Source organism: Chiloscyllium plagiosum, unplaced genomic scaffold, assembly GCF_037043375.1.
Source record: "Chiloscyllium plagiosum isolate Xiang-an unplaced genomic scaffold, Cpla_swu_hap1 HiC_scaffold_7, whole genome shotgun sequence".
NCBI lineage: Eukaryota > Metazoa > Chordata > Chondrichthyes > Orectolobiformes > Hemiscylliidae > Chiloscyllium > Chiloscyllium plagiosum.
In genome coordinates, this window is record NW_028270145.1 from 115510643 (window position 1) to 115526475 (window position 15833).

The window sequence follows — 15833 nt, forward strand, 5'->3', positions numbered from 1 at the left end:
GGTTGGTGTGGACTTGTTGGGCCGAAGGGCCTGTTTCCACACTGTAAGTAATCTAATCTAATCTAAAAACCTAGACACCTCAACAACTTCCTTCAATCTGTCCTGTCCTATCAGCAGGAAAGATTCATCAAAGGTGACGAATCAGTTGCACAGAGAGAGGAAACAGAGAGGACCTAGCAGCATTCTACATTGACTTCAGGCACAATGAAATCTCAGGTTATCAGCTCAAACATGAACAAGGAAACCTGATTAGCTCATACAGCCTCATTCTCGGCTGATGACTGGTACTCCTCTATATTGAATGCCACTTAGAAAGGGCACAGAATATACTCTGAATGGGGGACGTTGATATCCATTGCCAAGAATGGTTTGGTAGCACCATTACTAATGAGAATCCTGAAGGATAAATCTGCCAGACTGGGCTGGCAGCAAGTGGTGATGGAACAACAAAAGCTTCACCACTAACAAGTCCAGGTTAATAGAAATCATGGACTAGATTTATGTACTTCACAAGAAACTACTTTTTTTTTCCAAAGGAATAAGCGTTATGTCTGACAAAAAAAACTTATAATTCTCTAATTTAAACTCTTACACACAGACAGACAGACATGGACAAACAAAAAATATAGATGTTATAGGTGGAAGGAAAAAAGGGAACACAGTTTAATTGCACCAGTTCACAGGATTCATCGACGTGCCCTTTATTTCGAGTCCTTCTGATCTCCGATCTTCTTCTTTCCCACCGTTCTCAATTCTTTACTCCAGGCACAGGGCAGTTAGCATACAAGTTGTTCAGTCTCTATCGCCAGTTGGAGGTGGTAGCAAATAGGCAAGTGGTGAGTGAGATATAGCTGGCTACATTCCAATTATTCATTACTCCTCTGCAAGGAGAGAGAAGATGCTGTCCTTTTAGAGATAGCCTGTATCAAACCTGAAATGTTAACTTTGTTTCTCTCTTCACAGATGCTGCCAGACTCAGGTTTCTTCAGCAATTTTTAAAAAATTTCTGATTTCCAGCATCCGCAGTGTATTGCTTTTGTTTTAGCAACTGTGTGGTGTTTTACTGTTATTTTATTGGTAGTGGGGATACCACAACAAGACCACAGGACTCCATATTTTCAATTATATCATTCTTGCCACATGTTGTGGTTTGACACATTAATGTGAACAGAAACACTTCTTTAAAAGCTTAAGGCTGAAAGGAACTGAAGCATCTGAGAATGGGTCATAATGGTACAGGCTCAGCAGGTTGTGGATTCACGTCAATAAAGAGGTTAAGTGTCTAACCGAGGCTGCTACTGCCCAGTGTCCTGAAGCAGTATGAGTTAGCATTCTTCATGGGGAGGTCATCAATTAAATCCCTCCCTGCCGCTTCTGATATTTCAAGTGGATTGTGAAGATCCTAAGGTACTATCAGAAGAACAGCAGAAAGTTCTCATGTCCTGACCAACATTCCCCATCAATTAAACAAATGATAACATGGTCAACTGCCACAGCGTTTTGAAGATTTTCAATGTATGTGGAATGATACGGGTATTCAAGATTTGATAAGATCATAAGACACAAGAGAAGTAATCCCATTGATTTTATTCCACCATTTGATAAAATCATGGCATCTAATAAACCACACACACTCCTGCCATTTCCAATACTAACTAAAACCCTATTTGTCTGATAAAGCACTACAACAAAGCAAGTCAAACAGTCACTGAACATGAAATGTTAATTCTGCTTTCTCTCCACAGATGGTGCCAGACCTGCTGAGTTTCTTCTTTAATTTCTGTCTTTTTTTGAGGTTGGCGGAAAAATTGGACCAAGGCTGGTTACTGAATATCATGAGGTAAGCAGGATGTTTCTCTTTTCCCTCTCTTGACGGTACTGAATTCAGCTAGGGTATGGATGCGTTCTCGATCCTCTCCTTAACTTCAGCACTATACCTGTTGATCCTTCTTTCTATAATAGTGCATTCACTGGCTAACATTGGCCAGAGAGTCTAGGGTAAGAACACAGAACAATACACTACAAGAACAGGGCCTTCAGCCCACCGAGACAGGGCATAGGTTTAGAGGGAGAGGGGAAAAATACAAAAGAGACCTAAGGGGCAACTTTTTCACACGAAGGGTGGTACGTGAATGGAATGAGCTGGCAGAGGATGTGGTGGTGGCTGGTACAATTGCAACATTTCAGAGGCATTTGGATGGGTATATGAATAGGAAGGGTTTGGAGGGATATGGGCTGGGTGCTGGCAGGCAGAACTAGATTGGGTTGGGATATCTGGTCGGTATGGACGGGTTGGACCGAAGGGTCTATTTCCATGCTGTACATCTTTATGACTCTAAATGGGTGGCAGTTGGAGAAAATTAGCACAAAAGGAGGAAAACAGCAATATCCAAGGTCACGAACCTGTAGTATGTCCCAAACCAATTGAGCGGAGTGTAAAGCTGAATAATGTAAGTTCCAAACAGGACAAAATCACCAACCTATGCAGAAAAACAAGAACATTCAATTAGAATACTGAGAATATAAACGGAAGAGCCTTGGGAAAAGTTGATGAGCAGAGAGATCTGGGAGTTCAGGTCCTTTGTACCCTGAAGGTGGCTGCACAGGTGGGTAGAGTGGTCAAGAAGGCATATAGTATGCTTGCCTTCATCGGACAGGATATTGAGTATAAGAGCTGGCAAGTCATGTTAAAATTGTACAAGACTTTGGTTCGGCCGCGTTTAGAATACGGTGTCCAGTTCTGGTTGCCACATTACCAAAAGGATGTGGACGCTTTGGAGAGGGTGCAGAGAAGGTTTACAAGGATGTTGCCTGGTATGGAAGGTGCTAGCTATGAAGAGAGGTTGAGTAGGTTAGGATTGTTTTCATTAGAAAAAAGGAGACTGAGGGGGGACCTGATTGAGGTTTACAAAATCATGAAGGGCATTGACAGGGTAGATAGAGATAAGCTTTTTCCCAGAGTGAGGGATTCAATAACGAGAGGTCACATGTTCAAGGTGACAGGTGAAAAGTTTAAAGGAGGATACATGCGGCAAGTACTTTACACATAGGGTGGTAGGTGCCTGGAATGCGTTGCCAGCAGAGGATATAGAGGCAGGCACGGTAGATTCATTTAATGTGAGTCTGGACAGATACATGAGTAGGTGGGGAGCTGAGGGATACAGATGCTTAGGAATTGGGTGTTCGGTTTAGACAGTGGATTTGGATCGGCTCAAGCTTGGAGGGCCGAAGGGCTTGTTCCTGGGTTATAAATTTTCTTTGTTCTTTGTAATGTTAGAGATAATTGCAACATTTACCCAAGAAAGTAAGATGCTACTGACCTGAAGCTTTTTCTCTGTGACAAAGTAAGCACTGAGGAGTGACCCAGCTAGCAACCCAAGGCCAATGATCAGGTTCTGTGTTTGGTTCAGAAGGGCCAGACTGGCACTTGTTTTCCATTCTGCCACCTTAATTAAAATATCAAGAAACACAAGCAGTAACAGATTCAGTTCCAGGAGCAAATGTGAATGAAGGAAACGTATCAAATCTGGATGAAAGGTCAGTGATCTGAAACAAGAACTGTTTCTCTCTCCACAGATTTTACCTGACATGACGAGATGCTTCTATATTTTTGTCTGAATATTGCCAATGCTCAAATTCACAACGGGGTTGGCCTGGCACTTGATTCTGGACCACCAAAAAGCTGGTTTTACACCAAAGCGCATCCACACTGTGCAGACCAATACCCCCAAAATCAGTTCATGTCAGTATTTTATTGTCCCAACAGGGTAGGATTTGACCTCTGGGAATACATATTTACATTTTAGAACATCAGGAAAAATTGGAAACAATGCAACAGTTTTGATATTTTGTGGATTGAAAAGGTTTCAGTGAGATTATACCAAGGACAAAAATCAATAATTTAATGTGCACTATAGCCACCTGCTGCTTCCAGAAAAAACAACTGACCTTACAGAAGGCATGCAAAGCTTCTTTTACAAGGATGATTATGGCGCTTAATGACTGGAAGGCCCAATTTGAAAAGACAAAAGGAACTTCTATGTTATTAGTTGCCTAACAACCTTTTCTGGATTTAGTGTTCTGTGCTGCAGATCTAAGTGATTTAGAAGGAAGATATCTCAGATGCTGAAAATATCTCTAATGAAACTCTTTTCTCAATAAAAGCTCCTGGGAACCTGGTAAAGTTTCCAAATACCAGGACCTCTGACCATCTTGAAAAACCTTGACACAGTTAGACTGTGACCAATTTCCAAAACCCAGATCCGTTAGTCTCCATTCGTCTATGGCTGTCAGCAATTCGATCTTTGTCACAGAAAACCTAGTGGACCATGAGAAGCCATCACATTTTATTGTTTCCTGAGTCCTGGCCATTTTGGTGATTGAATCAACACATTGATACTGCAAATGACAGGTATTGAGTTTTGATTACCAGTGCACAGATGAGCTCATTAAATACACTCAACACACAAGAGATATTTGATTTACAAGACAGTCATGAGTTATGGTGGGATGGATAGCAAAGTGGAGCTAAGGGCCTAACCAGATCAGCCATGAACTTTCTGAATGACAGAACAAGGTTGGTGAGCTGAATAGTCCACTCGTGCTCCTATTTCTTATGTCACTTACAAGAACAGTCTTCAAGAGTCAACTGACACAACAGGAAAAGAAATATGCTTTGAGAAGGCTTGCCTCTTGTAAGTGCGAGTGAATCAAGCAAGGTTTGGTTTAGTGCATTAGCAGCAGCACAAACCAGTGCATTGTGAGAACCACAGATCTGACCTCCATGCTGGGATTGGCACTAAACCAAAATTCCAAAAGTTGACTGCACGGTTATGGAGCTAAACAGAAGAATCAAAATAAAGCAGCAAATATTGGAAAGACTTTGCAGGTCTGGCATCATCTGTGGAGAAAGAAATAGCATCAACATCTTAGTTCAATGGTCATGAGTGAACACGTTCTCCTGTTTCTGTCTCCAAAGATGATGTCACACCTGATGGAGATATATCCAGAAATATTGGTTTACATTTCAAATTCCAGAAGTTAGCAGTTTTTACTTCTGAATAAAAGGTGATGATCTATTCTGCAGCATTGCCACAATTGGGATGTCGTTCTGGTGCACTTACCTGGTACTTCAGTATGGCATCATTGAAACGGTTAACCTCATAACTCTCAGCATTGTAATACTTCACCTGGAGGTAAAGGAAAGAAATATCAGTTTTGTCTATTGTGGGTACTTTTCTCAGAAGATTGAGTGTCTTGGAACTTTATTCCTGAAAAGGTAGTGGAACCGTGGTCTTTGAATATTTTATGACAGCGATAGACACGTTCTTGATAAATAGGGAGTGAAAGGTTACTAGGAAAAGGCAAGAATGTGCAATAACCAGACCAACTATAATAATGAATGGCAGAGCAGGCCCGAGAGGCCAGGTAGTCAACAGTGTGGTGCTGGAAAACCACAGCAAGACAGGCAGCATCCGAGGAGCAGGAGAGTCAACGTTTTGGGCAAAGCCCGTTTATCAGGAATGAGGCCGGGAGCCGAAGGGGTGGAGAGGTAAATTGGAGGAGGGTGGGATTGAAGGGGGCAAGGTAGCTGAGAGTGAGATCGTTGCATGGAGGTGGGGTAAAGGTGATAGGTCAGAGGGGAGGGTGGAGCAGATAGGTGGGAAAGAAGATGGATAGGTAGAACAGGTCATGAGGGTGGTTTGGAGGGTTGTGTCTGGGATAAGGTGGTGGGAGGGGAAGTGAGGAAACTGGTGAAATCCACATTGATGCCATGGAGTTGGAGGGTCCTGAGGTGGAAGATGATGCGTTCTTCCTCCAGGCGTGGCTTCCCTCACCATATCCCAGTTCCAAATTTCCAACTCAGCATCACCCTCATGACCCATCTTACCTGTCCATCTTCCTTCCTACCTATCCACTCTGCCCTTCCATATGACCTATCACCATTACCCTCTCACCTCCATTCACCTATTGCACACTCAGCTACTTTTCCCCCAAGCCCCAACCCCCTCCCATTTATCTCTCCACTGCCTCAGCTCACAGCTTCAATCTTGATGAAGGGCTTTTGTCCAAAACATCGACTCTCCTGCTGCTCAGATGCTGCCTGACCTGCTGTGCTTTTGCAGCACCATACTCTGGACTCTAATCTCCAGCATCTGCAGCCCTCATTTTCACCAAGAGGCCAAGTCACCTACACTTGCTCTTTATGTTTGTAAGGGTGAGGAAAGGAAGTAGAGAAGAAAAATTTGCTTGGATTTACACAGCACCTTCTCCCACATTTTACATAGCCAAAATGCTTAAAACAATCCATTATTATTGGAGTACAATGATTGTTGTGCACAGACATGCAGTATGCAGATAAAGAATTAATCAACCACTTAAAGAAACTTGGTGTTGTTTCAGTGAGTATATTAAAGATTATTTTCCCCTCCTAATCAAGGATATACCAGACAGAAATTCAAGTTGTGAAAAGTGGACTGTCATCTTTGCCTGAAATTCCATTCAAAAGCAGCTCCACACTGGGAGAATCACCCCCTGAATCGAGTTAGAAAAATTTCCATTATCTCAGGATGACCCAAAGGGCTTTTGCCTGAAACGTTGATTTTCCTGCTTCTCGGATACTGCCTGACCTGCTGTGCTTTTCCAGCACCACTCTGATCTAAACTCTGGTTTCCAGCATCTGCAGTCCTCACTTTTGCCTAGCCAAACTATTTTACAGTCAATGAAGTATTTTGATGATTCAGTCACTATTGTTACATAGGAATCATCACAGTTAATTTCTGTGCAAGTTCCAACAAACTGATAATGACTGGATTACAGGTTGTTCTGCTATAATGTGCATTTCATTAATGCGAATTTGCTGTAACGTGGTTGATGGATCAAGGACACTGTTTCGAAAGCACAAACTTTTATAACAGGTATTGGTTATAAGGCAATTCTGACCCCATTAGTTTAAATGGTGCTGCTATTACGTGATTGTCTATAACACGGGGTTGCATGAGAATGGAATTATTGTGTTATAGCAGAAATGACTGTATCTGTTTCAGTGACATTGATTATATGTTGATTAGAACAGCCGAACTTCCCTCCTCTACAAAAATGATTGCCAACAGATCTTTTATGTCTACCCAATCAGACAAACTCTTATCTGAAAGATAGCACCTCCAAGATTGCATTGGTGATATGCAATCAAATATCTGGAGAAGGACTAAATCCTTCAGCCTTCTGGCTCAGATTTGATTGCTGAGCTACAACCTAGAGCCATATAATCATACAGCACAGAAACAGGCCTTTCGGCACAACTCGTCCATGCTGACCAGGTTTGCTAAAGTGAACTAGGTCCATTGACCCTCAAAACCTTTCCTATCCATGTACCTGTCTAAATGTCTTTACCACTTCCTCTGGCAGCTCATTCCATTCATGCACCACCCTCGATAGGAAAAGGTTGCCTCTCAGGTCCCTTTTAAATCTTTCCTCTCTCACCTTAAACCTATGCCCTCTAGTTTTGGACTCCCCCACCCTGGGGAAACCTGACAACTGCTCTTTAGTGCTACAGGATCTCAAGATCTACCTATAACAACACAGCAGGCAGAAAGGCTCTCAAAGAAGCAATTCATCTGCAGAGAAAGCAGCCAGACACATGGATGTCCGTAATTCTTGAGAGTTTATTCAACTTTTGTCCCTTGAAACAAAATCAAAAGGAAGTGAATTGGTTGTAGCTCACTTTGTACAGGGCACAGACTACCAAGCAGAAACGCGTCATTCCATTTCACCTGATTAGTACCATTCTGTATTCAAATATGCTTTGAAGTTCATTTGATCCCAGTAGCAAAGAAGAAAATTTCAGAGGGAAGAGTCAGGAAGAGGTGGGAAATGTTAAACCCTTTGATGGCTTTCCAGAATGCTGCAAGGCACAGGACTGCAGTTGAGAGCTAAAATCACGGCTGCATCTTCAACGTCTCATCATGTTCTGCGGCTAACAGAGCAGAAAGTGCAATCCTGTGATGTTAAACATGTCACTAATTCACTTCCCTCCAGCACCAAAGCAGTAGTGAGATCAAAGGTAATTTAGGAGGCCGTAATTCACTAAAGCCAGCAAATGACACAAGAAAGGGCAGCGTCCATCTCAACTGTTATGTTCAGATAGTTTCATTAAAACAAAATTATATAACATGGGAGAACTTTTTAAAAAAATGTCACATTCTCACAAGGTAGTCAATAATTCAACCACCACAGAGTGCCCAACAGGAGAAGCTATAGTTCAATGGGTAGCAGTCTTACCATTCAAGCTCAAGATCAGGGTTGAAGTCCCACTCCAGGACCTGAGTGCATTGAAAGAAAATCAAGGCTGACATTCCAATGCAACTGTATGAGAAAACTAAGGACAGAGATGTGACATGGTGACTCAGTGGCTAGCATTGCTGCCTCAGCGCCAGGGACCCGGGTTCAATTCCAGCCTCGGGTGACTGTGTGGAGTTTGCACACTCTCCCAGTGTCTGCGTGGGTTTCCTCCGGGTGCTCTGGTTTCCTCCCACAGTCCAAAGATGTGCAGGTCAGGGTGAACTGGCCACGCTAAATTGCCCATAGCATTCAGGGATGTGTGTAGGTTAGGTGTATTAGTCAGAGAGGAGAAAGTGAGGACTGCTGATGCTGAAGATTAGTGTCAAAAAGTGTGGTGCTGGAAAAGCACAGCTGGTCATGCAGCATCTGAGGAGCAGGAAAGTCAATGTTTCGAGCATAAGCTCTTCATCAGGAATGCACCAGGAGTAAATGTAGTGGAATGGGTCTGGGAGGGTTACTCTTCAGAGGGTTGGTGTGAACTTGTTGGGCCAAATGGTCGGTTTCCACACCAGGGATTCTATAATTCTATGCTGTTTGTCACATAACATATTACACAGAAACCCTATCTCCCTATTCTGGTGAACGTAAAAGTTCTCACCAAAGTGACAAGGTAGAATTTTGACAAACAAGAAGCACTCACAAGGTGGTAAACTGAAAGTTGGCAAACACGGCTTTGTTGCAGATTTTTAATTAACCCAACACAATCCTGCTTTCGAATGGCCAGACTAAATGCGAGCAGGCGAACCTGATTGCAATCCTCACCCTATTGTTCAAACCTCAAAGTTTAAACATGGGACCCCAGTAAGGGTCAGAATGGATGCATACTTCAACAATCAGGACTTAAACCACAACTTCAATTATAGGGGTCTCAATTTGGTAGTTTCCCTCCCCACTGAACTCTTATATTCTAAGGGGCACCCATGGAGGTCATGCTGCGGTAATGTAAGGGCCCGTAAAGCTACTTATCCCAGCAGATGAGAGAAAGAAGCTAGCTTATGAAGCAAAGTTTAGGCGGAAATAACTAATGAGGTCAGATGCAGAACAGCACACCTTTGCTCAGAGATATGACCAAGGTTCAATAACCTGGGGAAATATGAGTAGCACGGTACATGCCAATCCCCACACTCTGATTTTATCATCACCTCATTCAGCTCCAGTCTTCACAGAATACATCACCATCACTCAGCATATCCAAGTTGCTGCACATTAAAGAGCAGATCCAAGATTTGCCATGGCACCGATGGTGACCTATCACTTGATCAATAACTATTCTTGTGCTCTTTTGTACATGCTCCAGTACATCAGTACTAATGTACTGGAAGTAGTCACCAGCTTCATCCTAAAAGTATTCCTCAAATTCAAGGAGTAATCTACGGAGTCAGTTTGGAGCTTGGAATATCTGTGGGATACTTAATAGGGCAGAATGAAGACATCATGGCAGCTTGTCTGATATCTTGCACAGGCATGCATGATTATCATTGGGTAGGTACATACCAACCAACATAGAACTTTAATTGACAAACAATCCTGATTATTTCATGGGTTCTTTGGTGACCGCGTCTGTGGCCTATGATTCTGTGGATTTGTGGGGAAATCTGAATGTCTTTCTCACTGTAAACAGCTAGCCCAGTTTGCAAACTGATGAAAAATGCTGGCCCCAGGAGGCATAGTTTCAGTCACCCAGATGTAGCAAGTATGTGCTGCAGATTGCAAAATCCTGCAGATGGCACTAAGATGTTCCTAAAAGGAGATGGAGGCAAAGAAATCCCATGACCTTGATTACCACTGGAAATACAGGCTGTTAACATTTAACTGGGAACAGTGCAACATTAATGAATGAGATCCCAATTAAATCCATATGAGCAATCTGCCTGTTTGACTGCTACTCAGGACAAAACCAATTCACACCATGTTTCATAATTAAGGAGATAACTTCATTGTAATACACTCAGCTGAAACAAACAGCAGAGTAAAGGATACATTGCAAGGACTTTGCCTTTAAAAGCTGTAGACTGCAGTAAGGAAGAACTACTTTTAAAGAGATTCCCCAGAATGGCAGCAGAATACAACAACAATAATACCAGCTAAGTTTAAAGTCAGGATGGAATGTGTTGGTGAATTTCATGAATTGCTCAACCTCCTTGCGGGAGCACGAGGTGGCGCCAGTGCAGTCATCAATGTAGCGGAGAAAGAGGTGGAGTGGTGCCGGTGTAACTACGATGTAACTACCTGGACCATCTCTGACACCTCCCTCCCCTTCCTGGACCTCTCCATCTCCATTAATGACGACCGACTTGATACCGACATTTTTTACAAACCCACTGACTCCCACAGCCACCTGGATTACACCTCTTCCCACCCTACCTCCTGTAAAAATGCCATCCCGTATTCCCAATTCCTCCGCCTCCGCCGTATCTGCTCCCAGGAGGACCAGTTCCACCACAGAACACGCCAGATGGCCTCCTTCTTTAGAGACCGCAATTTCCCTTCCCACGTGGTTAAAGATGCCCTCCAACGCATCTCGTCCACATCCCGCACCTCCGCCCTCAGACCCCACCCCTCCAACCGTAACAAGGACAGAACGCCCCTAGTGCTCACCTTCCACCCTACCAACCTTTGCATAAACCAAATCATCCGCCGACATTTCCGCCACCTCCAAACAGACCCCACCACCAGGGATATATTTCCCTCCCCACCCATTTCCGCCTTCCGCAAAGACCGTTCCCTTCGTGTCTACCTGGTCAGGTCCACGCCCCCCCTACAACCCACCCTCCCATCCTGGCACCTTCCTCTGCCACTGCAGGAATTGCAAAACCTGCGCCCACACCTCCTCCCTCACCTCCATCCAAGGCCCCAAAGGAGCCTTCCACACCCATCAAAGTTTTACCTGCACATCCACCAATATCATACATTGCATCGGGAGCAACTGATACAGTCTCCTCTACATTGGGGAGATTGGATGCCTCCCAGCAGATGGCTTTAGGGAACTTCTCTGGGACACCCACACCAATCAACCACACCGCCCTGTGGCCCAACATTTCAACTCCCCCTCCCACTCAGCCGAGGACATGGAAGTGCTGGGCCTCCTTCACTGCCGCTCCCTCACCACCCGACGCCTGGAGGAAGGATGCCTCATCTTCCGCCTTGGAACACTTCAACCCCAGGGCATTAATGTGGACTTCAACAGTTTTCTCATTTCCCCTTCCCCCACCTCACCCCAATTCCAAATTTCCAGCTCAGCACTGTCCCCATGACTTGTTGTACCCGCCTACCTTCCTTTCCACCTATCCACTCCACCCTCCTCTCTAACCCTCACCTCCATCCCCACCCCCATTCACCTATTGTACTCCATGCTACATTCTCCCCACCCCCACCCTCCTCTCATTTATCTCTCCACCCTGCAGGCACTCTGCCTCTATTCCTGATGAAGGGCTTTTGCCCGAAACGTCGATTTTCCTGCTCCTCGGATGCTGCCTGAATGGCTGTACTTTTCCAGCACCACTCTAATCTAGTATCTGGTGATTTGTCAAATTGCTGTTTGTGGGAGCTTGCAGTGTGCAAAGTTACTGTGCTTTCTACATCACAGTGGCCAAACTTCAAAAATATTCCTTTGTCACAAAAGCACTGTGGGATATGCTGGACATCAGCAGAAAAACAAGTTTTTTCTTCCCTTCATTTTACTCTAGTGGTTAAGTTAAAACTGAAGTAGCAAGATCACCAGAGAAGAGTGAATTAACCATAACTGGCAAAAAAAAAACCCTGTTGCCTCTCCCCATGCTCCCTTCTTTCATTAACTGGTTAGCACTTCCACTATTTTCACCCACATCACATCTTCCACTCACCTCTCTCCACATCTTCTTCCTCCCCAGAACCATCCTTCAACATCTCCCACTACCCTCGAGTAGCTGCCCAATGCCAGAGGAATAATAGACTAGACAAGCAAACATTACCGTCTCAAAGTTGAGCAAAGAATCAACAGCCTTGGACTTTGCTTCATTGTCCCTGGTGTTCATTTCTCTCCTGTATTTTGTTCTCCATTCAGTTATCACAATAGTTATGGCTGTAGGCCAAAGGAAATAGCACCAGTTAGCATGACACAGTGATATATCTTATGCCGACAACCGCAAGAGCTTCTACTTAAACATGAATGTGAACAGTACAGGTCATAATGATAGTTACTCGGAGTACAAACACCCCAGCAAGGAACCAAATTGTCACCAAATTCATACAATGTACTGTTACACTCCTGACAAAGTACAAATTAATTCCTTTTCAAAAAAAAAGGATTTTGGGCTTTCCAGGCTGGGTCAGCAGCAGTCTCTGTGGTGAAGGTGACCCACAGTACTGTTTGGGATGGATTTCCAGCACTTTCACACAACAAAAAAAAAGTGATATATTTTCAAGGTCTGTGGCTCTGTGAGGGGAACTAGCATGTAGTGGTGTTCCATGTCTCTGCTGCCATTATCATTCCAGATGGTCATAACTTTAGGTTTGCTCACGTTCCTCAGCTGAAGTATTAGGAAGGATGTCAAAACTTTGGAGAAGGTATAGACCACTTTTATAGGAATTATCAGGGATTGCAAACTTGTTACAGAGTGGCTGAAGGAAGTGAAATTGTTCTCCCTGGAATAGAGAAGGTTAAGGGGAGATTTACTATAATCACAAAGTATATTAATAGAGTAATAAAGAAAGCTGATTTTCAGTGGCGGGAGATTTGTAACCACGGAACATAAGTTAAAGATCATTGGTAAAAGTGTGAGAGACGGCTTACGAAATCATCAAATCACAAGTTACTGTGATCTGGGATTAGCCTGAAGGAGTGATGGACATGGCTTAAACAGACATTTTCTTTCGCAAGTTACTAAGTATTTGAATGAGAAAGAATTACAGGGCTCCAAGGTAAGAGTTAGGGAGAATGTGGCCACCAAAGAGTGGAATAGACAAAATGGGACAAAAATGATTTCCATCACCTCATCCTAGTGCTCATCATAAAGTTAAAAATTTGGGAAGCAGAATTTATAACTCTCTTGCTAGGAGTGTGGTTAAATTATATATTATGTGGAGGAGCCGGTGTTGGATTGGGGTGAACAAAGTTAGAAATTCTGTCTCTTATGGTCCTGCTCCACAGCTACCTGATACAGGAACAGCACTCTGAAGGGTAGTGCTTCCAAATGAACCTGTTGGACTATTTTTAACTTTGTCCAGTTGCATATTGTATGAGTATGTCACTATCACTAGTGCTCCATTAAACCCTGATAACATAACTCAATCAGAAAAGGAAGAGTTGTATCCAGCAACACTCTGGTTTTGAAGCCTGATCATGGAGATCTTAGTTTTATTACATCTGCTCATCTAAACAACATTGAAGAGGAATGGGTAACAGTCATGAACTGCACTGTATGAATAGCAAAGGAGCCTGCTACCAGACTGACAACACTGTTGGAATTATCAGGAATTAAGAGCATCATTCCACTGTCCCCTGTATGGCTAGTGTCAGGAGCTTCATTTGCCTGTAGTTCTAGTACCTCTGGGATTCAGAGAATCACCACACTACCCTTAATCACAAGGACACAAGGATTAGGTATATGAGTAAGCCATTTGGCTCCTCAAACTGTGAAGAGGATACAAGGAAACTGAAAAGATTAATTAACTGAATGGTCAAAGATCAGGCAAACTATGAAGCATAATGTGGGAAAGTGTAAAATTATACTTTTTGGCAGTAACAAAAAAATGCGTGTTATCTAACCGGTGAAAGGGTGCAGAGCTCCGAAGTGCAAAACGATCCGAGTGTCCTAATGCATGAATTATAAAAGGTTAGTATGTAGGTACAAGCAAATAATTAGAAAAGCTAATAGAATCTTCATGGCTAATCTTTGAGTTATTGGCTGTGCATAAAGAAGGGGGTGTTTAAGGGACTCTTGTGCTACAGTGGTACCATCCCACATCTGGGCCAGAGACCTGGGCTCAAGTCCCACCTGCTCAAGATATGTGTCACGGCACATAGGAACAGGCTGGTTTAAATAAAAATTTAAAAAAGAATCTTTGTTTTTTGAAAGAGAAATTAAGTACAAACTTATGATGTCATGCTTCAGTTTTATAGGTCATTGATAAGACTACTTATTGTATACTGTGTACAGTATTTGTCTCCTTATTTAATGAAAGGTGAAACTAAATTGGAAGCATTTCATAGATTTATTAGATTTGAATAGAATCACAGAATCCCTTCAGTGTTGAACAGGCCATTTGGCTCATCAAGTGCACACGGATCCTCTGAAGAGTATCGTACTCATACTCACTGCTTTACCCTACTCCTGCATGTCCCATGGCTAATCCAGCCTCATTCCTGATGAAGGGCTTATACCTAAAACATCGATTCTCCTGCTCCTCAGATGCTGCCTAACATGCTGTGCCTTTCCAGCGTGACACTCTCAACTATGATCTCCAGCATCGGCAGTCCTCACTTTCTCCTAATCCACTTAACCTGCACATCCCTGGACACTATGGGCAATTTAACATGGCCAATCTGACATAAAATGCACATCTTTGGACTCTGGAAGGAAATAGACAATGGACAATAGGTGCAGGAATAGGCCATTCAGCCCTTCGAGCCTGCACCACCATTCAACATGATCATGGCTCTTCATTCCTAATCAGTATCCTGTTCCTGCCTTATCTCCATAATCCTTGATTCCACTATCTTTGAGAGCTCTATCCAACTCTTTCTTAAATGAATCCAGAGACTGGGCCTCCACTGCCCTCTGGGGCAGAGCATTCCACACAGCCACCACTCTCTGGGTGAAGAAGTTTCTCCTCATCTCTGTCCTAAATGGTCTACCCCGTATTTTTAAGCTGTGTCCTCTGGTTCGGCACTCACCCATCAGCGGAAACATGTTTCCTGCTGCCAGAGTGTCCAATCCTTTCATAATCTTATATATCTCAATCAGATCCCCTCTCAGTCTTCGAAACTCAAGGGTATACAAGCCCAGTCGCTTCAGTCTTTCAGTGTAAGGTAATCCCGCCATTCCAGGAATTGACCTTGTGAACCTACGCTGCACTCCCTCAATAGCCAGAATGTCTTTCCTCAAATTTGGAGACCAGAACTGCACACAGTACTCCAGGTGTGGTCTCACCAGGGCCCTGTACAGCTGCAGAAGAACCTCTTTGCTTCTATACTCAATTCCTCTTGTTATGAAGGCCAGCATGCTATTAGCCTTCTTCACTACCTGCTGTACCTGCATGCTTGCCTTCATTGACTGGTGTACAAGAACACCCAGATCTCTCTGTACTGCCCCTTTAACTAAATTGATTCCATTGAGGTAGTAATCTGCCTTCCTGTTCTTGCCACCAAAGTGGATAACCATACATTTATCCACATTAAACTGCATCTGCCATGCATCTGCCCACTCACCTAACTTGTCCAGGTCACCCTGTAATCTCCTAACATCCTCATCACATTTCACCCTGCCACCCAGCTTTGTATCATCAGCAAATTT

General features: G+C 43.5%; 1 protein-coding gene across 2 annotated transcripts in view; it reads right to left on the bottom strand.

The window, feature by feature from the left end:
• Nucleotides 1-15833, bottom strand: part of LOC122551842 (ATP-binding cassette sub-family B member 6-like) — a 264001-nt gene that overhangs the window by 133706 nt on the left and 114462 nt on the right. For both annotated transcript variants that reach the window (XM_043694361.2, XM_043694362.2), the window contains exons 8-11: nucleotides 12291-12400; nucleotides 5124-5189; nucleotides 3321-3446; nucleotides 2404-2480 (exon numbers count right to left, since the gene is read on the bottom strand). In XM_043694361.2, coding sequence (XP_043550296.2) covers nucleotides 2404-2480; nucleotides 3321-3446; nucleotides 5124-5189; nucleotides 12291-12400 — 379 coding nt within the window. The remainder of the gene's footprint in view (nucleotides 1-2403; nucleotides 2481-3320; nucleotides 3447-5123; nucleotides 5190-12290; nucleotides 12401-15833) is intronic.